At 40.4% G+C, this 27574-nt stretch overlaps 2 protein-coding genes across 13 annotated transcripts in view; both read left to right on the top strand.

The window, feature by feature from the left end:
- PLEKHH2 (pleckstrin homology, MyTH4 and FERM domain containing H2) overlaps positions 1–27417 on the top strand; it is a 117984-nt gene extending 90567 nt beyond the window's left edge. For 4 of the 10 annotated variants that reach the window (XM_053200532.1, XM_015074432.3, XM_027072563.2 and 1 more), the window contains 6 exons: positions 6789–6930; positions 11848–11993; positions 13035–13164; positions 17058–17144; positions 18837–18974; positions 19940–22043. In XM_053200532.1, the coding sequence (XP_053056507.1) occupies positions 6789–6930; positions 11848–11993; positions 13035–13164; positions 17058–17144; positions 18837–18974; positions 19940–20125 (829 nt within the window). In that variant the 3' untranslated portion in view covers positions 20126–22043. Of the gene's footprint in view, positions 1–6788; positions 6931–11847; positions 11994–13034; positions 13165–14629; positions 14665–17057; positions 17162–18836; positions 18975–19939; positions 22044–27280 lie in introns of those variants that run through there. The other 6 variants (XR_008289289.1, XM_027072564.2, XM_027072565.2 and 3 more) reach the window with 6 other exon arrangements.
- DYNC2LI1 (dynein cytoplasmic 2 light intermediate chain 1) overlaps positions 27351–27574 on the top strand; it is a 46862-nt gene continuing 46638 nt past the window's right edge. For all 3 annotated transcript variants that reach the window (XM_053200538.1, XM_027072569.2, XM_015074433.3), the window contains exon 1: positions 27351–27489. In XM_053200538.1, the coding sequence (XP_053056513.1) occupies positions 27482–27489 (8 nt within the window). In that variant the 5' untranslated portion in view covers positions 27351–27481. The remainder of the gene's footprint in view (positions 27490–27574) is intronic.

Genomic DNA, 27574 nt, shown 5'->3' on the forward strand with positions numbered 1-27574 from the left:
AGACAGAGGGAGAGAGAATCCCAAGTAGGCTCTGCACCGTCAGCACAGAGCCCGACGTGGGGCTTAAACTCACAAACCTGAGCTTAGGTGAGATCAAGAGTTGGACACTTAACCGACTGAGCCACCCAGGGGCCCCCAACAGATACAATTTTAATATACTTTGGCATATGATCAGAAACTAGATTTTCCTTGTTTCTTTTTTAAAAATATCTTCTTTTCTTCCATGTGTCAGCAGAAGGTAGTACTTAGTAAACAGTGTTCATTGACCAGGTGACAATTAACTGTACAAAAAAAATGAAAAGGTATTTTGATGATTTTATTTGGCTCTTATAGTCTATAAAACAAGGAATCTAAAATATGAGAATGAAAGAATTACTGGTGGAATTACTGCTGAAGTAGTTACTTCTTTCAGAGGCTTTTGAAAGATGGTTATAGGCCTAAAACTGGAATGTAAGAAGTAAAGACACTATATACATAAAGAATGTGATAGCCTTTGATCCAATTTGGGATTTCTTTTTCTAATTATCAGTCCCACAGATATATCCATATGCATGAACGAGAGTATTCCAGTATACCCCAGTTTCTTCCTTGCCATGGATTTTATAACAGTGAAAAATAAGTGTTGGAAGGGACTTACATGTTTATTACTAGGGGAAGGGTTAAATAAATGTGGTGCATTCCTATTGTAGACTCCTCCCCTACCGTCAGCCACTAAAGGCCACCCACTATTTGAATGGATTCCTTTGATCTGAATAAATGGTGGTCATGAGCCATTGGAGCTTCTCTGTTTAGGCGCTCATGAACTATGGCAATTTGCAAGAGTTCTGAGTAACAAGAAGGTGACTGTTAAGCTTTGATATCTAAGGTTTTAAAATCCTACTTCCTGGAGATAAGCAGGATTACTTAGCTAATGGAAATCTAATAGGCTCTCCTGGAAGAACCCATTTCCACTGATGGTAGCCTTTATCTGTGGTCCTTTGGTGACTGGCAAAGGCTGGAAGACTTGGACTTTCCAGATGATTTTGGTTTAGTCCTATGGTTGCTGGAGCAGTTATTCTCAAAGAGAGGGCCCTAGACCAGCAACTTCAGGATCCCATGGAAACACATTAAAAATGCAAATTATTGAGGCGCCTGGGTGGCTCAGTGGTTAAGTGTTTGACTCTTGATTCGGCTCAGGTCATGATCTCAACAGTTTGTAGGTTTGACCCCTGTGTCAGGCTCCCCGCTGATGGTGTGGTGTCTGCTTGGGATTCTCTCTCTCTCTCTCTCTCTCTCTCTCTCTCTCTCTCCCTCTCTCTCTCTCAAAATAAATAAATAAACTTAAAAAAAAAAAGAAATGCAAATTATTAGGCACCATTACAGACCTACTGAGTCCAGCAGAATCTCTGGACATTAAAGAGTCTGTGTTTTAACAATTCTCCAGGTGATTCTTACACATACTGACTTTCGAGAAGCACTGATCTGGAGATCCCCATTGCTGCCCTATCTCTTAATGTTACCTTTTGTCGAAGACAGCCAGCTCCTGGACTTGACTTGCCATATACCTTTATGGAGAGAGGTTCAGGAATTCTCATTTGGTTTTATTGGAACTAAATGGAATTATTTCCATGTCTAAGACTATTCCTAATAATGTGTACCTTATGAATGCTTAATACATACTAATTCTGTCTGTGATAGCTATGGTTAAAACCCAAATTAAATTTGGATGAAATGCAGAAAGGTAGTTAGAAAGAGAGATAAGAGTAATAATCCAAGTCTAGCAAATGGCACTAGAAGGGACAAAGAGTTGTGAATAATACATAATAAAGATTGCCTTGTAAAAAAAAAAAGAGTCCCATGACACTATCTTTGACATCAGAAAAAAAAGCAACTCAACCAAAAGGTTTAATTTTTAACAGAGGTCTGAAATGGCTGGCTAGCCACAGCTATGAGAAAGTACTATGCTTCTAAATATGGTTGCACTTTGCATATGTGTATAAATAGCTTAGACAATGAGCCCTAATTTCCAGTGACACAGTTAGAAGGGGGACTGGCTATGACCTATCATGCAGCCAAGGACTCGATGCTTCATCTGTCAAGCAGCCCTGTAATAAGCGAAACTAGACACCAGCTATCATGGAATTTGTATTTATATTTAGTAAGTTATGGAATTTTGATTATTTAGATGCAGAGGTTAAAGATCTAATTAATAGCATTTGAACCTATTCTTATAGACAGTCCTTTGGAAACTAACATTTAAATTCTATTTATGCTTAAGCTGCTTGTTTAATTTGCTTTCTTACTGTGTATTTGAAACCGCAAAAGTCAAGACATGTTTTTAACAAACTGGAATCGGCAAGGGTCCTTCCCTGAAGAAAACAACTCTTCCTACCCCCGTTTATGAAGTAAAAGATTATTTTCAGGGGCGTTTGGGTGGCTCAGTCGGTGAAGCGTCCGAGGGCGACTTCTGCTCAGGTCATGAACTCATGGTTCATGGGATGGAGCCCCACATCGGGCTCTGCACTGGCAGCATGGAGCCTGCTTGGGGTTCTCTCTTTCCCTCTCTCTCTCTGCCCCCCCCCCCCCCACTCATGCTAGTTCTCTCTCTCTCTCTCTCTCTCTCTCTCTCAAAATAAATAAATAAACATTTTTTAAGAAGATTTATTTTCAGGGGCACCTGGGTGGCTCAGTTGGTTGAACGTCCAACTTCGGCTCGGGTCATGATCTCATGGTTCTTGAGTTCAAGCCCCACATCGGGCTCGCCGCTGTCAGCGCAGAGCCTGCTTCAGATCCTCTATCCCCCTCTCTCTGCCTCTCTCCCGCTTGTGCTCCCTCAAAAATAAATTAAAAATTAAAAAAAAAAAGAAGATTATTTTCAGTACTGCTTTTTAATTCTTACTTTTTGGAGCATAGGTGAACATTCCCATCTCTGCCGCTTTAGCACCTGCATCCATTGGCTACTAAGCCAGGAAACATCTTGGCAGGTCATCTAGTTTATCCGATTTCTTCCAGCCATGTTTACACTAAAAAAATTTCCAGAATCGCTTTTTTGGGTGACAGAGACAGAGTAGGTCTTTGAAACTTCCCCGGGTGCCAGAGCTGTCGTGCCCATGTCCCGTCCTCTTCCACTTGCTGTTGCAAACAGTAAAGGCTGTTGTACCGTAAAACAAAACAAAGCAAAACAGGGGCGCCTGGGTGGCTCAGTCAGTTAAGCATCTGACTTCGGCTCAGGTCATGCTCTCTCGGTCTGTGGGTTCGAGCCCTGCATCGAACTCTGTGCTGACAGCTCGGAGCCTGGAGCCTGCTTTGGATTCTGTGCCTCCTTCTCTTTCTGTTCCTCTCCTGCTCGCACTGTCTGTCTCTCTCTCAAAAATAAAGATTAAAAAAAATTTTTTTTAAATAAAACAAAAAAAATTCCGGAAGGAAGGGACTTTTGTGATTCTGAAGACCTCTAGACAAGAACCCTAGTGATACAAGTAGTAATAATAATAATAATAACCAACATTTACTGACCACTTACCACACACCAGGCCTGGTGCTGAGCTCCTTGTACGCATCTTCTCATATAATCCTCACGACTCCCCTATGAGACCGGTATCACTATTATCTCCATCTTACAGGTGAGGAAACTACCCAAGACTACAGAAGGGGATTTTTCAGGCTGTTTTGGCAAATAATTCCCATGATTGGCAATTCTTACTACCACTCATTTACCCATTCATTCAGGAAACATCTGTTCAGTGTGTTCCAGTGCCAGACTGTTCAAAGGTGAACAGAGGGTTCAAAGGTGTAAGCTTCTACCCTTTAGAAGCTTACAGTTTATAGGGAGAAACAGGCATGAAATCTTAGCAATGTCATTAATGCTGTAACAGAAACAGTAGAGCAGAGTAGTGAAGAATAGGGCCTCTGAAGAGAAACTGCCTGGGTTAGAATCCTGGCTCTCCACTCACTGTGTGGCCTTGAGTAAGTCACTTACCATCTCTGTGCCTCGATGCCCTCTATATGAAATGGAAATGGTGCCTACTTCTAGGGTTGTCTGAAGGACTGTATGTTGGCAAATGTACAGCACTTGGCTCTAGCCACACAGTAAACGTCCACCACTATTGGCTCTTACCATGAATATAACATGCGTATATAAAAGACATTGTGGGACCATAGAGGAAGCCTTTGCAGAGTGGTGCTTTCTGAGCAGGTGACTTGAGATGGTAGCCAGAGAGGCAGCGGCAGGCAAGGGGTGGGGGGTGGGGGGTTCACGACTGCAGTTCAGTGGTGTTATCCGTAGACCATGGTGGATGGAGGAGTGACGGGAAGGTAACTGGAAGGTGAAGGCAAGCTGCCCCTTCAGCAAGTTAACAAAGGGAGGAGAAAGACGACAGTAGGATGTAAATGCTCTTAGGAACGAAATACGGAGCCAGTTGGAGGCAAACAATGGGTTCCCCAGCAGCGCTGAGAGCCCTACCGCGTTCAGAAGCAGTGTCCAGGGGTCAGAACCGGTCCTGAACATTTCCATCCCACAGTATTCCGCTTCCTGGTATCAAGTGAGGACGTGCACATTTGCAGATACCCTGCTCTCTAACCCAGGCCCTGCCTGCAGAAGAGAAGCCCACTTCCTCTGCTGCAGGCCTCTTTGGGACTAGGGAGTGCCTAGAAGCTGGTCATTTTGGGGACACTCACATCACATTCCCCTGGCACCTCGTCTGTCCAAGACTGTGGATTTGAGTTTCTGATTCTTGATCATTTTTGTGACTCTTTGGTTCCTTTCCACATTCTCTCCAAGTCCTTGTACAGTCGTTGGAGTGCAGACTGTTTCTTTAGGAGCTTCAGTCAACGATTGTACGTATTGTCTTCCTATATACTTGCCCTGGATTGCTTTTCCCTTTTTGATCATAGTGCTTCATTTCCCCTCCCAGGTCCATCTTTCCAGAATGCCAATAAGAATAGAAAATGCACTTTAGGTCTTCTTGCCCACACCTGTTTGCATATCTGGTCCTTTTTTCCCTCTACCTTTATTATCAATTCAAACTTTTATTAAGAACCTTACTTAAACCAGAGTAAGACATAGTTCTTAACTTCAAGTGGAGGAAATAAGCTATGCCGAAAAGAGAGGGCTTTCTTCTTAAACTTTATTCTCTTTGTTTTATATCACTTTGCTGATAACATTCTCTCTCTCTCTTTTTTTTTTTAAGTTTATTTATTTATTTTGAGAGAGAGAGCACACAAGCAGGGAGGAGCAGAGAGAAGGAGAGACAGAATCCCAAGCAGGCTCCACACCATCAATGCAGAACCCAATGTGGAGCTCGAACTCATGAACTGTGAGATCATGACCTGAGCCATGATCAAGAGTCAGATACTTAACCGACTGGGCCACCCAGGCACCCTAGTAGCATTTTGAATTTAGACTCTGTTTCTATTGCCCAGCCATAGTCTTCTGTGAGTTAGCAGCTTATCATCATGCAGTCACAGATGAGTAGGGCTTAGGATTTGTTTTTTCCAGAGACCACTCTGAATGATTGCATGGGTTGGCGATTCCTAAGTGTGGTGGGTGGGAAGAATTATCAAAGTCATGGGAGGGAAGAGCTTTTCAGAGTCCACCCACCATGCTTCCCTGGGATTCCCTGCCAACAGAGATAATTAGTGTGAAAGATACTGTAACTGATGCCATTGTGTCCTCTCCTGGAAGGGTGTGGGGAGGAAAAGGCTGAAAATCCACTTAGAGCTAATTGGGCACATTCCTAACACATGCTGAATCTAAATCTCTCTTTTCCTGCCACTCTGTTGTCCTGCCAACATTCAAGTATAGCAGTGTATTGCTTACCCACCCCATCGTCGTAACATCTACAGCATTTATAGCACCCTGTGCCTGGTCTGCAGCCTGAAGGCAGAGCCCCCAGAGGTCTCCCGAATAGTGGAGTGGCATAGTGAATAAATAAAGAAGATCACTGAAATGCTGAAGTCCTCCTAGGCAAACAGAAGATATCTCCTATTTCAACAAGTAATAATATCCACATGTAAACTATGTTTGAGCTCCTAAAGATGCTTACCTGGATGTGGGGGGAAAAAAAGTTAAAATGTACAAATAATATCTTTTAGACCCTCCAGAGAAAACTGCCACCCCCAATTTGATGTTGATTTTTTAAATTTTTTTTAATGTTTATTTATTTTTGAGATAAAGAAACAGAGAGAGAGAGTGTGTGTGTGAGTGGGGGAAGGGGCAGAGAAAGAGGGAGACACAGAATCCGAAGCAGGCTCCAGGCTCTGAGCTGTCAGCACAGAGCCTGATGCGGGGCTCAAACCCATGAACCGTGAGATCATGACCTAAGCCGAAGTCGGATGCTTAACTGACTGAGCCACCCAGGTGCCCCTGATGTTGAGTTTGAATTCAGATCTTCATTTTTCTCTTCCGTGATATTTCCAAGGTATTTAGGAAAGATCATGAGTGTTTTGACAATTGCTTTTATACAGCCCATTGAATTGAAGGGTTACATCAGCATTCCTTACAAGAAAGGGCATATTTAATTTCGTTCAGTACCTTAGGTCCTTCCTCAGTAAAGGATTGGGTATTTTAGGGCAAAAAAAAAAAAAAAAAAAAAAATAGCATAGAAGCATTCCTTAACCTCAAAGCAGCTTTTCCTCTGTTTGCTGGAAATATTAATATGAAACAGAAACAGAGATGGACTGAGAGTCATGCTCTAAGTTTGTATCACGTAGAGAACTACCTTAGAATAACCCTGTATCAGTCCCCTGGATTTATCTTTCCTTTCTTTCTTTGTAAGAATACCATGTAACGAAAGATTTCCTCTTCTTTTAAGACTGTATTTCTCAATGCAAGCTCGTGGAGAGACTGATAGAGAAAAGTTGCTGTTAATGTATCAGACAAATGATCAAATAATAAATGGACTTTTTCCTCTGAACAAGGACCTGGCATTAGAAATGGCAGCTCTTTTAGCTCAGGTAACTTCCATGTTTTATAAAGTAATATTTTGTTAAAGGTAAGATCCTAATTTCTACATTGATTGAAGTATAGCAAAACAATATACCTTGTAATTCTTTAAATTCACGTTGCTGTGATTAACACCTTAAAACTTACAGGCATATAATTACAGTTTGACTCTGAATTGCTGACAACCACGGCGGTGATGTTGACTGAGACAGTATTCCTCGTGGAACCTGGTTTCTTAGTTATCTTAAAAGTAGCCCACTAGGCTCTGCATTTAGTAAAGGAATTTCAGTGTAGAGCTGCAGGGCTGAAGATGCCGTGCTGAAATCATTCAATAATCTAATAGGAATGGATCTTTTCGGGGCATCTGGGTGGCTCAATCGGTTGAGCGTCCGACTTCGGCTCAGGGCATGATCTCATGGTTCGTGAGTTCGAGCCCTGGATCAGGCTCGCTGCTGTCAGCCTGTCAGCGCAGAGCCCGCTTCGATCCTCTGTCCCGCTCTCTCTGCCCCTCCCCTGCTTGCGCCCTCCCAAAACTAAATAAATACTAAAAAAAAAAAAAAAGGAATGGGTCTTTTAAAAGACTAGAGCACTTTCTTTTATTTACCTATTGTACCGATAGGATTAAGTTCAGACGTTTATAAACACACGCAGAAATCAATAGTGACTTAATCCAAATAGAAAGGTATTTGTCTGTCACAGGCAATCTGGCACATCTGCAGAGTCGCCAGAGGCATGGGCTTTATCTTGCTCTCCATTCTTCTTTCCCTAACATGTCCTTTTCATGGTCCTGGAGATCTACCAGAGCTCCAGCTATTACATCAGTGTCCCAGGCATCAGGATGGAGGAAGGGCTGAAGCAGGGCATGCCTTTCCTCCTTTGAGAAACTTTCCAGAAGTTACCCAGAGAACACTTCCATTTATGTCTCCCTGGTCAGAACTTGGTTGTATGGCCTTGCCAGCCTACAAGGGAGACTAGCAAATATGGTCTTAGCTGGCTGGCAAGGAGCACAGCTCCTAAGTAAGTCCAAGGTTTTTATTACTCGGAAAAGAGAGAAGAGTCGTAAGAGGCAGCTCACAGTCTCCACCACAAATGAGTCTCTGCACAGCTTAATTAAGGAACAGTGTTAAGGCAACTCTGTGATACGTTATTGGGACAAAGGCTTAGATCTCCCGAAGTCTGTGGTCCTTGCACAGTGCACACCGTCCCAGGACATCTCTTTATTTACCACCTGTGCTGGGGGTTCCCAAATCTTTTCTCTCCAGTTCACTTCTCTCATGCACTCCTTAAATTCGGCCCAGCAGGAACTGAACTGTCTTCTCTCCTTTTCCTTCACCTTCTGTATCTTCACTGTGCTGCTGTCTCCTCATGCAAGCTTCGAGTCCAGGAATCATCACCAACTGCCCTCCTTTTCACTCGGTCCCACCAGTCACCACATCCTGCCCATTGTAACTCTAAGATACATTCTCCTCTTCACTCATCTGCATTTTGGTCACCATTGCTGGGTGTCGGACCACCATCGCGTCCAGCCTGCTCTCCTGCAGCAGGCTTCTAGCTCATGAGCCTTTCTCTGGTCTGATCCCCTACAAATCTGTGCTCCACCCAGATGCTGGAGAGATTGTTCTAGTTAGCTATTGCTACATAAAGAAATGACTGCAGGACTCAGCCACTTAACATAATAGTTTGGGCAGGGATGAGTAAGGACAGCTGGTCTCTGCTGCATATGGCCACAGCTGGCCTTGCTCGAAGGCTGGCTGTGACTCTGCCGCTGCAGAGTTCACTCACATGTCTGGCGTCTGGCGCTGGCTGTTAGTTGGGACTTGAGCTGGGGCCATCAGTGGGAACACCTACGCGTGGCTTCTTCATGTGGCTGCGTGTGCTTCCCCACAGAATGGCGGTTGGGTGGCAAGAGCAACGTCCGGAAAGAGGGACAGGAAGTGGGGGCCGCCATTTTCTTAAGACCCGGCTGGGAGGCTGAGCCGTGGTGCTTTGTTTGGAAGCTCTGGAATTGGGGTGGAGATCTAGCCGACAGGTGGATCTCGCTGTCATTCCCTTGTGTACACAGGGCATTTGTGAGCTGCACTCCACCTGCCTCTCCAGCGTCATCTGTTAATATTCCCTGCTTTGAACTTTATGCTCCAGCAAAATGGAAACTTTGGTTCCCTGCACAATTCCCTGACTTGCGTATGGCTCACTTTTTCTTACCTCTTCTGTGTACTTATTTGTCTGCTCCGCCTGAAACATCTCAACCCCCATTCCTTCACCTGTTACTTTCAATGTATCCTTTTTTAAAAAATTTATTGATTGATTGATTGATTGATTTTGAGAGAGAGCAATTGGTGGAGGGGCAGAGGGAGAGAATCCCAAGGAGGCTCCTTGCTGTCAGCACAGAGCCTGACGTGGGGCTCGAACCCATAACTGAGAGATTATGTCCCGAGCCGAAACCAAGAGTCGGATGCTTAACTGACTGAGCCACCCAGGTGCCCCTCAATTTATCTTTCAATTTTCATCTGAGGTGTCACTAATTCCAGGAAGCCTTCCTGAATTCTGCCTGCGTGGGTTAAGTGTCCCTCTTGGGGTTTTTGTCATGTCCTGCACGGTACTGTCTTTACCTCAAAGGTTTATTATTATTCATTTGTTTCTGCTTCACACCACTGGCTGTAGCCTCCCTGAGGGAAAAGGCTGTCCCTATTCATCTTTGTACCTAGCACAGTGCCTTACACATAGTCCATTCTCCATTGGATGAATGAATAGTTAATAATTGAGTTTACTTTTTATAACAATTTTATGGTCCTCCAAACTTTAAAGCATCCCTGCTGCACTGAGGGTTCTCATTTTGCAAGCAATGAAAAGCTAAGGAAAAGACAAATAGGTCACAAACTTTCTTGGTGATAGGATTAGGTATGATTTCCTATCCCTTGCCATTCTAGGTTCTAGTCCTCTAAAGGCATCTCTTTAAAATCACTCTCATTTTCACTAAAATTTAAGTTAGTCGTCCTCTTTCAATTTTTAATTTTATCAGAAAGTTTTTCTGAGAAAAATTGTAATGTCTTTGAGAGAGATATACTTCTAACATGTTTTAGATGAATTTAAGGAAAGAGTAGGGAGGTAAGACTATGCGTACACCTAGAAAATTCTGAACATGTTACTGACTGAAAAGTATAATTTCTCCATCTATGAAAGGAAAATTAAATAATATCTCCGAACTCTTTTCCTCAGAGTAGTCTTTGTGAAGACAAATTAAATATACTAATCTGAGATCTGTAGAAGAAAAGTTCTTTCTGTTGAAGATTTGACTATCTCTAGGCCCTTGTTGATACTCTCTTTCTTAGGAAATTCTTGGAGCTGATCATTAATCATTGTGCATAGTGTCTGGTAGGGCATCGTGTTGATGTGAGTCATATTGGGAACTCTCTGAGTTGATTTTCAGTTATCCTGCAAACATTTATGTGCTCCTCCTGACACTGACCTTGGAGATTCCACTGTACGGTTCCCTAAGAGAAAACGTTGCCTTGAATGGCCTATTTTTGTGACTGTGAAACTCTTAGGTTTCACAGATAGCTGTGCCGAGTATGGTCTGGTGATAGGTGAGGACAATAAAAAGCTTGCTCTGGGGGAAGGATTTCAGTATGTTTGAAGAACAGATGGACAGCTTATATTTAGTGTGGGGAAATTAGGGAAGGAGGTAGGAAATGAGGATGAGAGTTGAATAGCAGGGCCAAGCCAAGAAACCAACAACTAAGAAACTGGTCAGAGAACCTGGAAAGGTAGAATACACTGTAAGTGTAAGGTTCAGCTAAGGAATTTAGATGGCAATGGATCAGACTAAGAGCTAGAAAATAGAAGCCACAGGGGTCAGAATCTCAGAGGCTGGTTGTGCTAACAGCTTACCTGGAGGCAGAACATCCCCTTGAGATGGAGACCCAGCCTAGTCTGGATGGAACCCTCCATCTGTTTATTGGGGAGTGTTGTAGGTAAGGATGTGAATGATGAGTAGGACATTCATCTGAATGTCCCCACTCCATTTCCCTCCTTGAGCCCTTTTTGGTACCCTATATAAGGCACTGACATGGGTCGTTACAAATATAAACAACTTGTTTATACTCAACTTGTTTATACTTCAGCCTCCTCTGTTAGACAGTAAACTCTTTGAGGGTAGGAACTGTGCTCAGCTGTTTTTTTTGTTTGTTTGTTTGTTTGTTTGTTTGTTTGTTTTTTCTCACTTCACTTAATATGTGCCTGACATATAATGGAGACTCCATATAGGTTTGGACGAATGAATGGGTGGATGAGTGGATAGAGAGATGGGTGGGTGGATAGAGAATGGCATCTATGTAGCCTGTTCATAGAGATAAGGATTGAACATTCTTTCATTCAAGATGAAAGGGAAATACAGGACTCTATTCCCAGAATAATAGGGCAAGTAGATGGATACAGAACCATTTATGCAGAAAATCTAGGAAGACAGTAATGAGAATGTCATTCTTACTCCCATTATATTCAGTGGAGACCTTTAAGTACAAATAATACTTTTCTGAGATTTCTCATAGCTTTATAACTCTTTTGTCTTTTATTATTAGCTCCCATTTTGCTTTATTATTAGCAACTAGTACCCTAAAAACAAAAAATTATCCTATGCTCTTATAGCTAATAGTATTAGTGGCCCTTAGCAAATACTACTAGATGGCAGCATTAACCAAGAGTGGTTGATGTAGAAATGGAATTGAAATGTTTGAATTACAGATTTTTTTCTAAATTAGAATTCGAATGGAATTTAGATTTTATTAATACTTATGTATGGTTATAAATTCCATAATCACACAATCATGACAAATAGATTTATATATTATAAAGAATGTTCAGAAACAGTGAAACTAATTAAAAAAAAAACTCTTCAATACCTTTCATTTTCTTTTTGGATTTGCAATTAGGTGGAGATTGGAGATTTTGAAAGACCCTTTTCAACTCCAGCAGGGCATGTTCCTAATCAGTGCAAAGCAAATCAAACTCTAAAACAAGTCATAGAAAAATTTTATCCTAAAAGGTATAGAGATGACTCCTCTGAAGAACAGTTAAGGTAAGGAAGTACTTGTGACTCTTTAAGGGTAGAGTCACACTGGTCTCTTGGTGATATTTTTCTGTTCAAATTTTAAAGATGAAAATCATTATACGTGATCATTTTCTTAAGATTTTTTTAATACTGTTGACTACCAAGAGGTTATCAATCTTCTCATTTAAGATGGGCCTAGAAACTTGAGAATCCATATTTAAAGTTTTAAAGAAAAGATGTTTACCTTAAGTTAGAAGATCTACTTTTCATTTGATCTTATTCATTCTTGTCCAAATTAACCCTACTAATAAAAAGAAAAAAAAATGGCCAGTACTGTGTTTAGTGTTATGAAGTGTTTACCAAAAAGTTGTATCTCTTGGGGTATTCTATTATAAACAGATTAGAATAAAAACAAACTATCTGCCTACACAAGATTTTTTTAATATAAATTTTTAATTGAATTCAACTAATTTGGAATTTTGGTTTTAGAGACTATATGAAGAAAGGGTAATTCAATTTAAAAATAGAGGCAAATCCAATTCAATGAGTTTTCCAAAATAGAAACATTTAAGATCAGGCTCTTGTCTCTGTAGAAGTAAGCAGTTGCCATTGTGATTTTATTTAAGGCATCTCCCCTGCAGCTAACATCTCTCTAAGCCAGGGGTGGTAGTACCTAAAATTCCCCCATTAGGGATTCATTCTTTGGTTTCAATGTCTTGTACTTCTCTTTAAAAATGAAAGCCATTCCAATGAGAAATTACCTTTTAAAACTAATTTACACTAAGGTTTGATGTTAGCTTATCAGACTTTTTTTAACTTTGCCCGATGGGGAACTTGGATCATGCTGAAAGCACTAATAGTATGAGAATTTAGTGAGAGGAATGTGCCAAAAGGACAAGGGTGGACAGTGGTGAGATGGGAGTCACAAGATCACAGCTCCTCCTGGGTGACACCTCAGTACCCCAATTGTCCTAGGATTGGCTCAAGGAGAGCTTTGCCTTGGGAGGAGGATACACTGTTTATGTTCTTGTTTTTGCTTTTGCGTTTTCGTTTCTGTTCTTTTCTTAGGCAGCTCTGCCAGCGACTGTCAACCAGATGGATGGCCCTCCGGGGACACAGTGCTGCTGATTGTGTGCGCATTTACTTGACAGTAGCCAGGAAGTGGCCATTCTTTGGTGCCAAGTTATTTCTTGCAAAAGTAAGAAAGGATGGGAGGGAGATGCGGAATAGAAACGTTCACCTGTATAGTTGCCCCTGTGCAATTCACTGAAGTAAAACAGTGACCACGGTGACCCCAAGTTTAGTATATCCGGCTTTTAAAAAGAAAATAAGGCGGGATGCCTGGGCTGCTCAGTCTGTTGAGCATCTGACTCTTGATTTCAGCTCAGGTCATGATCTCAGGGTTGTGGGATTGAGCCCTGCATTGGGTATCAAGTTGAGCGTGGAGCCTGCTTAAGATTCTCTGTCTCTCTCCCTCTGCCCCGCTCCCCTGCTCACACCCTCCCTCTCTAAAATAAATGTAAAAAGAAAAGAAAAGAAAACCATGAGGGGACACTAAGGAAAGGGCAGGAGTGTCACCAGCTTCTCCGTCTTGCTGCCAACCTTAAGTCACCTGCATTCTGCAGGCTCATCACTAGACTGAAGGCAGCAGCTGAACTCCACTTTCTTGTCCACATCCATGCATCCTCTCACCCATTTATCATTTACTCTCTCACTCGTTTGCTTGTTTATTTAATGTCTAGTGACTTCTGTTTGCCAAACATTATGTATCTAGAGATACATAAGCCCATGGTTTCAGATGGGTTGTACCCAAACTTCCGGGACCCCACAATCCAGTGTTGCAACAGGCCCGCACACAAGCACTGTAGAGTGAACATGGTTAAGAGTGACAGGGACAGGGCGCTGTGGGAATACTGAGGAAGGAGAGGTGAGCCCTGCCAGCAGGTGGCCAGCCCAATCCCCAAGAGAAGAACTGTACTTTTTGAACTCTTCTTTCTGTGGAACCATGTCACTTTATAGTCTCTCAGGCTCCTAAAATACTCCTTGTTTTGTGGTATATGTGTGTATGTGTTTGGTCTGTCCTCATTAATAAGTTGTAGGCATCTTGAGGGTGTAGACTCACTGATCCTGAAATCCTCATCTTGTGCACACCGTTATTCTTTGCGTGTAAATACCACGTAATACATTTTTGCTGAATAGCTGTGCCACTTTGGGCAAGTCAGTTAGCCTCTCTGAACCTCATTTTTATCATCTGTAAGTGACAACTCAGGCTAGAAAAGTAAAATCTAGGGTATCTTCTCATTCTAATTCCATGAGTGACAGTATCATTGTGAGGTAAGAAATTATACTGCTCCTGGTACTGAAAGCTGTATACTAATGAGTAAGTGGGTGCTGTCATTATGCTTAAACATCTGTGAAATGAATATATTTGCAAGGAGTTGAACATGTTTTTTACAAATGTAAGGACTAGATTTGAACTGTAGAGTAGCATTTTACACTGAATTTTAACTCTGATTTCAGCATCAGAAGGAATACTAAATATTCTTCTTTGATTATGTGCTCTGTGCTTTTTTAGCACAGAAATATTATTAAATAATGATGTAGCATTTGCTTGTTGCATGACTGGCATCTTTTCTTTACTCTTCTTTCTTTATTCTATGCAGACACCTCCTTTGCTTAATAGCATCCATCGGGGGCTGTAAGTATATATACTATCAAATACACCGTTTTAACTTTTTTCCCTATTTTAGCCGTTTTTAAGTGTACGTTTCTGTGGCATTAAGCACATTCACATTATCATGCTCCCCTCACCACCATCCATCTCCACAACTTTTTCATCTTCCCAGATTAAACCTCCATACTCCTTATTCTCCCTTCTCCCGGGGCCCTGATATCCGCCATTCTGCTTCCTGTTCTGTGTATTTGACTGCTCTAGAAACCTCATGTAAGAGGAATCATACAATATTTGTCCTTTTGTGGTTGGCTTCTTTTTCTTTTTCTCATTTTTTAAATTATTATTATTTTTTCATTTAAATCCAAGTTAGTTAACATATAGTGTAATAATAATTTCAGGAATAGAATTTAGTGATTCATCACTTACATATGATACTCAGTGCTCATCCCAACAAGTGCCCTCCCTAATGCCCCTTGCTGATTTAGCCCATCCCCCCACCCACAACCCCTCCAGAAACCCTCAGTTTGTTCTCTGTATTTAAGAGTATCTTACGGTTTGTCTCCCTCTCTGTTTTTTATATTATTTTTGCTTCCCTTCCCTATGTTCATCTGTTTTCATCTTAAATTCCACATATGAGTGAAATCATATGGTATTTGTCTTTCTCTGACCAACTAATTTCGCTTAGCATAATACCCTCTAGTTCCATCCATGTTGTCGCAAATGGCAAGATTTCATTCTTTTTAATCGCTGAGTAGTATTCCATTTTATATGCATACCACATCTTCTTTATCCATTCATCAGTCAATGGACATTTGGGCTCTTTCCATAATTTGGCTATTGTCAACAGTGCTGCTATAAACATTGGGGTGCAAGTGTCCCTCCGAATCAGCATTTTTGTATCCTTTGGATAAATACCTACTAGTGCAGTTGCTGGGTTGTAGTGTAGTTCTATTTTTAACTTTTTGAGGAACCTCCACACTGTTTTCCAGAGTGGCTGCACCAGTTTACATTCCCCCCAACAGTGCAGAAGGGTTCCTCTTTCTCTACATCCTCGTGATTGTCTTATTTTTCTATGCAGAATGTCTTCAAGGTTCATCCAGTGTTGTAACATGTGTCCAAATTTCCTTCTTTTTAAAAGCTGAATAATATTCCATTGCATGTATATGCCATATTTTGTTTGACCAAAGGACAATAAAAACAACATTTTGTTTGTCAAAGGACTGGGGGTTCAATGGCTTAGGTTAAATGGCATCGTGTGTGTGTGTGTGTGTGTGTGTGTGTGTGTGTGTGTGTATACATATATACACACACATACATATATATTTTTTTAAATTGTTTAAAAAGAGAGAGAGAGAGAACATGAGCACGGGGAGGGGCAGAGGGAAAGAGAGAGAATGCCAAGCAGGCTCACACAGCCTGGAGCCTGATGCAGGGCTCAACCCCTGGGATCATGACCTGAGCTGAAATCAAGAGTCGGACACTTCACTGACTGAGTCCCCCAGGCACCCCAGCATCCTTTTAATGCTTGCCTATCCTTAGCAAACAGACTCTCAGTAGATAGTAACCCAGGGGTTTTTATACATGAGATTCTGATAACTTTTACCTTATACAAATATAGTATATGTGTAAATACTACAGATTCATCCCAGTTGCTTATCTATGGCCTCAGCATACTTTCATAAGGTTTAGGAAAAGTAGTTAAGTTTTTGTTAGAATTTTAGTCATTGTTAAATTCACTTATTGTTGAATAATCATTGTGGAATGCTCGAAAACATTCATGGGTTTTAATTGGGGTTTAGCGGTGAGAGATTCTTTTTATTAATATAATTTCATTGTTTTTTACAATAAGGAATTTAGTGGAAAATTTGGTATTTCTCATTACCATTCATCACACAATTTCATCTTTTCTTTTTATTCTATCATTGTGAGTCATTTGAGTGTCAGATTCAATAAACTTTCAGAAAAAGTATGCATTTACACACCTTAGAAACACACATGTATTTTGTTTCATTAGGATTTTGGTCCTCATAGAAAACCAACAAGCTTATTAACTCTTAGCCTCTTAACACAAAAGAAAAATAAGATGTAAACACTGTTGTTCCATGTTAAAGATGAGGAAATTGAGCCTCAGAGAGATTCAGTAGCGTTTCCAATTGTACAGCTAATAAATGGCAGATTGAGAACACAGACCCAGGTCCCCTGCTGTCAGATTCACTGCTCTTTCCATTACATGCCACTGCCTCTGCCCCAGGAGAGATTTTTTCCCCCTGTAGGTTTCGTGTTCTCTTTTTTCTCCTTCAGGAGATATTTTTAATAAAAATAAGTTGCTGTTGTTGTTGCAAATGTTGCACTGCATTGTGACTAAAAACTATTTCTGTGATTTGGTTAGCGTTTATTATGTTTTCATCTCTTCACAGCCCATAACTCCATCACCACTCGGAAGTACTGTCATGTGGCTGGCTATCCACGAGGATGGCTTAAGCATCTTAGAATACAATTCCATGGTAAGATTAAGTTGCACGTTGAGTCAACTGTTTGCATTGCTCAATGTACATACACAGAAGGTAATGATCTCTTCATACGCTTTTTCTTATACACAGATAACATCCTTCCTTTCTAAAAAAATTTTTTTGAACGTTTATTTTTTTCAGAGACAGAGAGGGACAAAGTATGAATGGGGGTAGGGGCAGAGAGAGGGAGACACAGAATCCAGAGCAGGCGCCAGGCTCTGAGCTGTCAGCACAGGGCTCAAACCCATGAACCGTTAGATCAATACCTGAGCCACAGTCTGATGCTTAAACAACTGAGCCACCCAAGTGCCCCCATAACATTCTTCCTAATACTATCATGAATAGTCATTTTTACAAATACAACTGTGATTGTTATTTAACCTTTTAAAACAAGATTGGACGGGTTTTGAATTGCATATGAGGAAAATACTAAATACCATGACTAAATTGCAACCATGGTTGTATTCATAAAACAACTATTCATTTATAGTGTTAGGAAGATTGCTTCCTGTGTAAATGAGAATCTTTAAGATAACATTAATGTAGGGGCACCTGGGTGGCTCAGTCGGTTAAGTGCCCAACTCTTGGTTTCGGCTCAGGTCATGATCTCATGGTTCATGAGATCGAGCCTGGAGTTGGGCTCTGCACTGACAGCATGGAGCCTGCTTGGGATTCTCTCTCTCTCCTCCTCTCTTCCTGCCCCTCCCCTGCTCTCTCTCTTTTTTTAAAAAAATAAAAAATAAATAAAAGAATGGTGATATCTAGTGTTAGCAAGACTACAGTGCTGGGAATATAACTGGATATAACTTTTCCCCAGGAGAACTTGGAAATATTCTCAAAATTGTCCTTACTTTTTTGAAGTAACAATTCCTCTAATTGAGATTTACAACTAAAGAAATAATTAGCTATGTGTATTATGAAACATGTCAGAATATATGCATTGAAGTATTGTTCAAGATAGTAACAAATAAAAAATGATTTAAATTTCCTTCAATAAGAGATTGGTTAAATAAAAGATTATCTATCAAATCATTTCAAATAATGTTATACAAGTATATTTGTTGTCATGGGAAGATATTTATAATTTGTTGTTAAATTTAAAAAGAAGCAGAATCCTGAACAATATGCACCATACTATTTCTGTTTATATATATCAAAATCTATATATCAGGGTGAACCATATAGTTTTGCCGATATTTGACCGACCATTTTTTACCTTAGAAAGTATCAGTTTCAAAAAAAAAAGTATCAGTTTCACATGGTTCAACCTAATATGTATAGAGAGAGATCTTGAAGGACATTTACAAAGGTATTAACCGTGTTCTTCTACTGGATGCTGGAATATAGGTGCTTTTGATTTTCTTTTTGTATTTTCTGTTTTGTCTGCATTGAGTTATTAGCTTCAGAATCAAACTACATTTTAATTATAAACGTAAATGATGCCTCCATAAAATTAGTACATTACTATTTTAAATCATAACAGATTTTCTTTTAGAAAATAATTATTTGTATTATATGTAATTAATACCAGCATTTTTCTTTTTTAGTGAAGTATAGTTAACATATAATGTTAAGTTAGTTTCATTGATATCAGCATTTTAATGGAAATATATGCTATTAATCATTTCTCATCTTTCTTTGAAAGTAAAGAGTATATAAGATATTAACTTTTTCTTCTCTTTGAAGAGGTTAATAATCAGCTATGTGTACAAGAGTCTAATGACCTTTGGAGGTCATCAAGATGATTTTATGATAGTCATTAACAATACACATTCAAAGGACAAACCAACAGAGAAATTACTTTTTGCCATGGCAAAACCCAAGGTGAGTAGAAGCCTTTCTACCAGCTTTTTTTATACTAGTTTTTTCATGCTAACACATTTATTGTGCAAAAAGTAGGTTGCAGATGGGAAAACAGACTTACTTACAATCAGACAATCCTAGGTCTAAATTCTGGCTTACCTCATCTTGCTAAGCTTTGGTTTCCTCCTCTAAAAAATTATAGGAGGCTACCTATTTTTTTTGGCTTTAAGAATTAAATGATGGAATTGTTAAAATGCCTTAGCCCAATGCCTGGTATACAGAAGGTTCAAAATAAGTGGTCTTGATGTAAGTTGTTGTCAGGTACCTTTTACACATTATCTTATTTACTTGGGGTAATTCAAGTTACGGACTCATTAGTGGGAAGAGCGAGGTTTTATAATTAAGACTTTACTTGTCCTTTGTAGTTTTAACGTCGATAAGTAAAAACAATAAATACAAGGGCTACATTTTAGTATGTAATTCCAGTTTTTGTAAAAAGAATGAAGCATCGAGTTCCCTAAAACTTTAAAATTGTCTTAAAATTATCAACCAAAAGAGACTACTTTTTTAGAATCTGACACCTTTTTTTCAATAGCAGACATTGAAGCAAAGGCCAGTAAGTGCAGAAGATTGAGACATACTCAGGACTTCACCTAGTCTCAATAAAAAGTTGATATTATGCACTGAGGTTCTTGATTCACATACGCACACATAATTGGCAGCCTGTGCTACTGTCACATTTTTTACCGTCACAAAACATTGCCGCTACATTTGATTGTTAAGATCCACTCTTCCGCCAGTTTAAGCAGCAGGAGAACGTGTCAGTGCCTTGATGGTGCTGAACATGTAAGTACTTCACGGATCTGGAGAGGAGGGGATTCTGCTAGCCTGGGCACTTGCACATATGGAGACCGCCAGCCCTTTCCTCTTTTGAAAGTGATGAGAACTTCTCCGGAGCATTAACGAGTCTATTTTTCTTGCTTTAGATTCTTGAAATCACTCTTTTGATCGCCAGTTACATAAACAACTTCCATCAGCAAAAGGCAGCCTTTCACCACCTCTCTGCTCCGGCTCTGCTCTCAGCCCAGACCCGGGGGCCGGAAGCCAGGGCAGCGGGAGGCCAGCCCCTGCTGTCAAGCAGCAGACCAACCAAAGGCCCCACTCTGCTCTGAAAGCTCGGGAGCCTGAACCCTCACTCCCATCCTCCAGCCAATGGCTGCATCAGCTGCAGATAAGTGCGTTGACACACTGGCAGTGTTGCGCCCACACTGGTTTTCCAAACTTCAAAAATGTGGGCGTTTCTCTCTTTCATTTGATCCTTAAATATTCAAATGAACACGACTAATGAACCATAAGCACAAAATTCGCCCACGTGCTGATATTCTCGTAGATTAAATGGGTTAGAATTCATCATTTTTCCACCTCCTTTGTCCCTTGCCATCAGACACATCATGCAGTGTGGCATTGTTTTGTCTCTTGAAAAAAATATTCTGGCAAAGGGAGCTACCAAACTCCCATTTGGCAAACCAGTTAATTATTTGGAAGCGCTCACTGCCAAAAAATTAAGTGCTGTGATCAAGTGTGCTTTTAATGAACGATATGGTGTTCGGAAGGACATGTACAGTGTCAGCAACAGCTGCAGGGTGCTGTTTAGTGGCACAGTTTTAGAACCGGCACAGTGCTTGTGGCACCAGGAATCACCGTGAGTAAACAAGAGTTAGGTAACCAGAGCCTCCTGTGTGGTATTAGAAAGTGCACCCTGTCACCTTTTCAGATCACTGGAGTGTAAAGTTTAAAACGAGACAGTGACTCCTCACATTCCTTGGCTATTACTGGATGGCCCAAGTTCACTGGAGTATTGCCCACATTTCCTTGCATTTGGTGCTGGGTCATCTTGACCTCATTTTGTTAAATAACATCTTTGAAAACAAACAGATGCTTAAAACTTTGCCCTCGTATAGTCATTTTTAATTATGGTTTTAGTATAAATGTCCCCAAAGTATATTTTAAAAGAAAAGAGAAAGAATTCTTCTGTCAAAGGAGGTAAACTTTTAGTTGAGAGAGTCTAGAAATGTGTTACTTTGCTGGAATACATGAGTGGTCAGTTCGTTCCAGTATGTGCCAAAACAAAGTAATTAGTATTCATGATAAAAATGAAACTGTGATAAGACATGAAAATTATATTATAAAACTGTTTAATTGCAATAGTAATCATGAGTATACTTAATTTTATTTATGTGGAGAATATTTGTATTTATTTTTTGGACATGTATTTATCACTTTGTGTGTGGTATTTGTTTTTTTTTAACCAATTGAAAAAAAAATGTTAGCTGCTGATTTAATTTGTTGGCAGAGCCTTCATAGTTTCCTCTTTGCTGCTTTCTCCCTATGGCAATATACTGTTGTCACACTAAGACTTTTATAAAAATATTCCATCTCGTATTAGCGTCCTGCGAAAGGGCAGAGCCAAGAAATACACTGCTCAGCTAAGATTTTTGCTTTATTGGGAATGACAAAAAGAAGGTCAAAAAACCCCACAGAAATAGATTTCCATTTACTATTTCCCCGAATCTTTTGAGCCACAGCCACTCTCAGCATAAGCAAGTTGATTTTTGAGAATAAACAAGTTACCAATTTGCGATGATTCTCAGGAGTCTTTTGGCTGGCATCCAATAGAGTTTCTTAGTTCCCAGGAAACTGTTCAGTAATCACTAGTTGGTAAGCCAGAGGCTTGGCAGAGCTTACATCTGTGTGGGGACTTTATTCCCAGGCAATAGTTACTTCACCATCGGGTAAGCACACCCCACTCCAAATCTTCTCATTTGAACAAGTAGTGAAGGCTTAGCTTAAATGGTGGCATTTATTTTTGATAGAACAGAGATAAAATATTTTGATGGAAAGAAATCAATTTTCTGTAACTGATGATGTGAAAATTTTATTTTCTGGGAAATTACTTATATAGCCATTTAAAAAATTCAAAGTATGTTATTATGATTGGTTACAAGAGAATAACGTTACGTGTTTAATTGTCATATTTGTCTCCTATCATTTTCTTCCCTTTCAATCATAATAAATGATTTACAAAACCCATTTTGAGCATTATCTTTTGAATACTCTTCGAGAAATACCTAATGTTTTCATTGTCAAAGCTGAGGTGTACTACTAGTGAAAATGGTAGTTATTACCTCCTTCTCTTGCATTCATGCTTTGTCTTCAGTGTTGCTTTGTTTTATCCGTATAAAAGGAAGCTGTTTTGGCAAATTGTAACTTTAAGATGTATGTATGCATATTGACACATATACAATATGTATAAATTGTGGGGTTCTCCTGTGATTTCATAATAAGCTCCATAAGTAGCTTATTTCAAGCTAATTGATGGGCTGTGTTTTAAACATTTATTGTAAATGTTCTGGGTTTTGTTTGTTTGTTTGTTTTTATGTGTGTGTGTCCTTAAAGTCAAATAGTGTCATAGCTTGGAAATGAATTTAACTTTCAGTTTACAGGAAAAGTTAGTCACAACTTATAAAGAGTCTTTCTTCTGAAAATGTGTTTATAAGTTGACTATCTGAAAATTTTTTCCAAAGGAAAAAATTCATGGTGGCCAGGATCCTAGAACAATACACTTAAACCATAATTGTACTGTAGTATAATCCTGAAGAATTAGCCACATGGATAATCATATTTCTCTAGACAAGGACTTTAAGTGTTCCTGGGTTGCCAAGAACATATTTCACCTATCCACCTACCCCATAGCTGCCATGGAATTTGGACTTCCCCAGTGCGGAATCTCTGGCCTGATTCTTGGGGATCAAAGGCTCTAGAGATGTGGGGACTGAGGGAAGGGAAGTGAGAAGCAGGAATAACAGCGTGGAGAAGCTTCTCTGCTAACCAGTTCCTGTAGAAATGGTATCTCCTTTTACATTTTTCCCCTATTTTCTTTTTCCTGGAAGAAGAAAGGGATTTTATTGCAATAGGAATCACTTTAAACTCCAAATTAAGGTAAAATCCACACACAGATATTTAATGTGAGGTGAGATTCATCCATATTCCAGTGAACCAAGACTCGGGCTTCTCTTGGGCACTTATGTGGGAAGGTGGATCCTACAATGAAGAGTTGCATGGACCTGGACAGAATGTGGGGGGAGGAGATGAGAGCCACACTTGCTCTATACCATAATTTTACCTGTTGAACTTAATTTTACCCATATCATACATAGTCACAGTGATTCTGGAGGCATATTTATAATCAACATCCATCCAAAATCTTCATTGTATGCTCTATAAACATTTTTAGGCCCAATGATAGTCAAGAAACAAAAACGTACTTATAGGGCAACATCTATGAGCAAATAAATCCAAAACAAGACACAAATGTTCACTGTAGCACTTGGATACAGGGTACCCTTCCTTCCAGTGCTTTGTTAACATAGTCTAATGGTGGGTGGCATCCCTTTCTGAAGGTGTTGGTAGGGTTATATTGGTGGCTTTATTAAAATCAGACAACTCTTCTAAAGCAAAGACAACAATATAAAAAAATAGACAACAAGTTTGGGACAACTCCAAACTTTAAAACTCTTGCACATCAAAAGAAACAGCAGAGTGAAAAGGAAAACTGTAGAATGGGAGAACATAATTGTAAGTCATATATATGATAAAAGGGTTAATATCCAGAATATGTAAGGAACTAATCAATAAAATAGCTTCTTCATTCAGCAGAAAATATGCTAATTTTCTCCAGAGTGGGGCATGGCTTGATTTTCCCAATTCTAGTTTGAAAACTCCCAGAGAAAGACTCTACATGGCCCGACTCATGTTAGGTGTTTACTCTGAAGCACTTCAAATGCTCATTATGAGGAGAATGCTTAAGTGACAAGAAATCTATATAGCAGGATATTATGCAGCCACCAAAGCTATGTTTATGATGGGTTTTTAAAAATGTATATGGGGAGGAGTGCCTGGGTGGCTCAATTGGTTAAGTGTCTGACTTCGGCTCAGGTCATGATCTCGCTGCTCGTGAGTTTGAACCCCACGTCAGGCTCTGTGCTGACAGCTCGGAGCCTGGAGCCTGCTTCAGATTCTGTGTCTCGCTCTCTCTCTGCCCCTCCCCGACTCATGCCCTCTCTCTCTCAAAAATAAACATTTAAAAAAGTTTTAAAAATTGGTATAGGGAAATACATGTTAAAATCAGGATGTTAGCTTTACAGTAAAATCCCGACTGTAAGAGGAAAGATTAGAATGAAATTAAACACTAGAGTGTTTAATAGTTATTACTTCTGCGTTGTGCTTATTTTAGCCTATTCATTTTCTCTGTATGCTATTTTTTTCTACAAGAAGTTTATATAATTTTGAAAACAAGGGAAAAAATGTAAAAACTCTGTCACTGTCTGGGCTATTGTTAATAGCCTCCATATGGACCTACAGACACAAAACATCCTTCACACAGCTGGAAAAAATTATCTCACTGAAACTCAGGTCCAGTCATGGAACACCCCGATTTTAAAATCGTATTCCGTTTCTCGTAACCAACCCAGTGAAATCCAGACTGCAAGATACTTCAATGTAGCCCAATCTCCCTGCCCTGTTTGCTCTTCCACCTTAGCCACTTTATGTGCTTGCACCTCGACTATTCACAATGCCACCAAATACACTCTGCACACATCTTTATTCTTCTGCACTGTTGTTTATTGCATTCAGCAAGCATCACAATACTGTCTTCTCCTCTATCACCACCATTGAAACCCTGGAGTCTTTTAGGAGTGATCCAGTAGGGGAGCTCAAATCTTTATGCAGTCCTGCCTTCAGAACAATTTTCAGGGCTCCTGGATGGCTCAGTCAGTTGAGTGTCTGACTGTCGATTTCAGCTCAGGTCATGATCCCAGGGTCATGGGGTCAAGCCCCAAGTCAGGATCTGCACTGAGTGTGGAACCTGCTTCAGATTCTCTTTTTCTCTCTTCCCCTCTCTCCTACTCATGCTCTCTCTCGCTCTCAAATAAAATTAAAAATAAAGAACGATTTTCATCTAACCAGGAAGGTCACTTACTTTGTCCAAATATGAAGCCTCAGGAGGCATAAGGGTAAAAAAGGGAATTCATCTGCTCAATGAGATCAATGGAATCCACTGAATCACCTTTGAACTAATGCTGGTGATTAAGGCCCAGCCAGACAAACTTTACCTTCCTTGTTATAATGCTCCTTTCTTCAACCTTCAATCCCAGTTATGCAAACAATTATACTTTTAAGATGCTAGCAGTGTGTTGGGGTGCCTGGGTGGCTCAATCAGTTAAGCATCCTACTTTGGCTCAGGTCATGGTCTCGAGGTTCGTGAGTTTGAGCCCCGTGTCAGGCTCTGTACTGACAGCTCAGAACCTGGCTCCTGCTTCAGATTCTTTGTCTCTTTCTCTCTTTACCTCTCTCTGCTTGCCCCCCGCCCCCCGCACTGTGTGTCTCTCTCTCTTAAAAATAAATAAACATTGGGCCACCTGGGTGGCTCAGTTGGTTGAGTGACCAACTTTGGCTCAGGTCATGATCTCACGGTTGGTGAGTTCAAGCCCCACGTTGGGCTCTGAGCTGACAGCTCGGAGCCTGGTTGGTGAGTTCAAGCCCCACGTTGGGCTCTGTGCTGACAGCTTGGAGCCTGGAGCCTGCTTCGGATCCTGTGTCTCCCTCTCTCTGCTCACCCCCCTCAAAAATAAATAAATATTTAAATAAATAAATAAACAAACATTTTAAAATTTTTTTTAAAAGATGCTAGTAGTGTGCCTGGATCATAGCAAGCAAAAATATTAGCTGCCGCTTTTGTTATTCATATCAACAGGGCTTTCTAATTAACACACAGAGGAGTTCCAAAGTTCCAGAACCCAAATTATCACACTGTCTCACATCAGTTTGTAAGCTTACAGGCAAGCTACACCCAGGATGTAGATGCTGATTCAATGATAGATGTACCAATCTCACTTGCGATCATCCTCTATTGAACCACACTCCTGTTATATTCCTTTCTATGTGCAAATGTAGCCTTCTAGGTCTTCAAAATGCTCATAGGTGTTGGGAGGATTTTGTTCTTAAAGATTTTATCTCAAGCAAATGCTTTTTTTTTCCCCCTTAAAAATTTGCCAGGCGCCTGGGTGGCTTAGTCAGTTGGGCATCCAACTCTTGATTTCAGCTCAGGTCATGATCTCATGGTTCATGAGATCAAGTCTGGGGGTCAGGCTCTGCACTGACAGCATGGAGCCTGCTTGGGATTCTCTCTCTCTTCTCTCCTCTATCTGCCCGCGTGCTCTCTCTCAAAATAAACATTTTTTTTAATTAAAAAAAAATTTTGCTTCATTTCCAAGAATGTGATCTTTGTCTTCGTTCAAAGTTGCTTATCAGTAGCTTACAACTGATAATAACAAGCATGAAGCACTTATAAGGTGTCAGGCACACATAATTTATATTTTACGTATATTTATTTCATTTAAAACTCACAAATTTCCCCTGGTTTACATGATCAGATACTGAGGCTCAGAGATATTGAGTAATCTACCCACTGTGTCAATGTGGCAACTTAGCCAGTGTGACTTAGTCAGGACATAAATCTAAGTCCATCTCACTGTAAAAGCCCATGTTCTTGAACATCACACCATCCATCACCCAAAACCAAATGGCAGAAATGTGGAAGGAGAGTATCTCCTTCAAATATTCAAGACATCCTGGGCTATAGAGGCTGGGTCTACCCAGCCTTCATAACAGATCAAATGTTGTTACTGCCATGAATGTTGCAACAACTCCCTTCAGCATAATTACTTATTCTTATGTAATTTTTTGTACCTCTCTACAATAGCTTATATCACTGGTTTCCTTTGGGTTATTATATTTAGTTGTGTACATCTTTCTCAAGAGTAGGGATCTTGTCTTACTCATCACTTCATTCCTTACTCTGCGTAGCACAGAGTCTTGCATATAGTAATAACTCAATATTTGTTATTGATTTAGAGGTAAAGTAAATGAAGTATACTGGAGATGCATTTGCTTTATTAGCTTATTAATAAATGATGTGCTATTGCATAAAACCTGAAACAACTAAACAGAACGTTGGAAAATGTTAATATCACAAATATTCTTTGCCTCTAGTAAATCGCTAGAAAACAGCTCAGGAATTTGATTCACCCTCCATTCCCAAAGCACTGCTATTGGAGATGGAAAAGTAACTGAAGAGAGAGAGCAGAGATCTCTGGCATATAGTCCGGTACTCAGTGGAATATGTTTTAAGTAAAAGAACACTTCCAACCCAGGGCTTTTAGGTCCCAGGTTTGTCAGACGCGTCACCTCGTTCTCTTACATCCTAGCCTTCGTGAGTAAGACTTGAAGAGCAACGCCTAGAACTACATTTCCCATGATGCCCCTCGTGTGCACGTAACCCAGCCTGCGACGTCGCTCCCATGGCAACCCAAGAGTCCGCACAGTCCCGCCCGCCTGGGAGATCACGGGCCTCCTTATTTTAGGGGGTCCCAACGCCGAGTTTACGACACCGGGGTGGTCGACCCAGGATGCCCAGGTATCCCCGCAGACGTGCTTGCTCCCGGCTTACGTTTCCCAAGATAGCCTAGCTTTCCCTTCTTTCCCACCCCGCCAGGAAGGGG

Source organism: Acinonyx jubatus, chromosome A3, assembly GCF_027475565.1.
Source record: "Acinonyx jubatus isolate Ajub_Pintada_27869175 chromosome A3, VMU_Ajub_asm_v1.0, whole genome shotgun sequence".
Lineage (NCBI taxonomy): Eukaryota > Metazoa > Chordata > Mammalia > Carnivora > Felidae > Acinonyx > Acinonyx jubatus.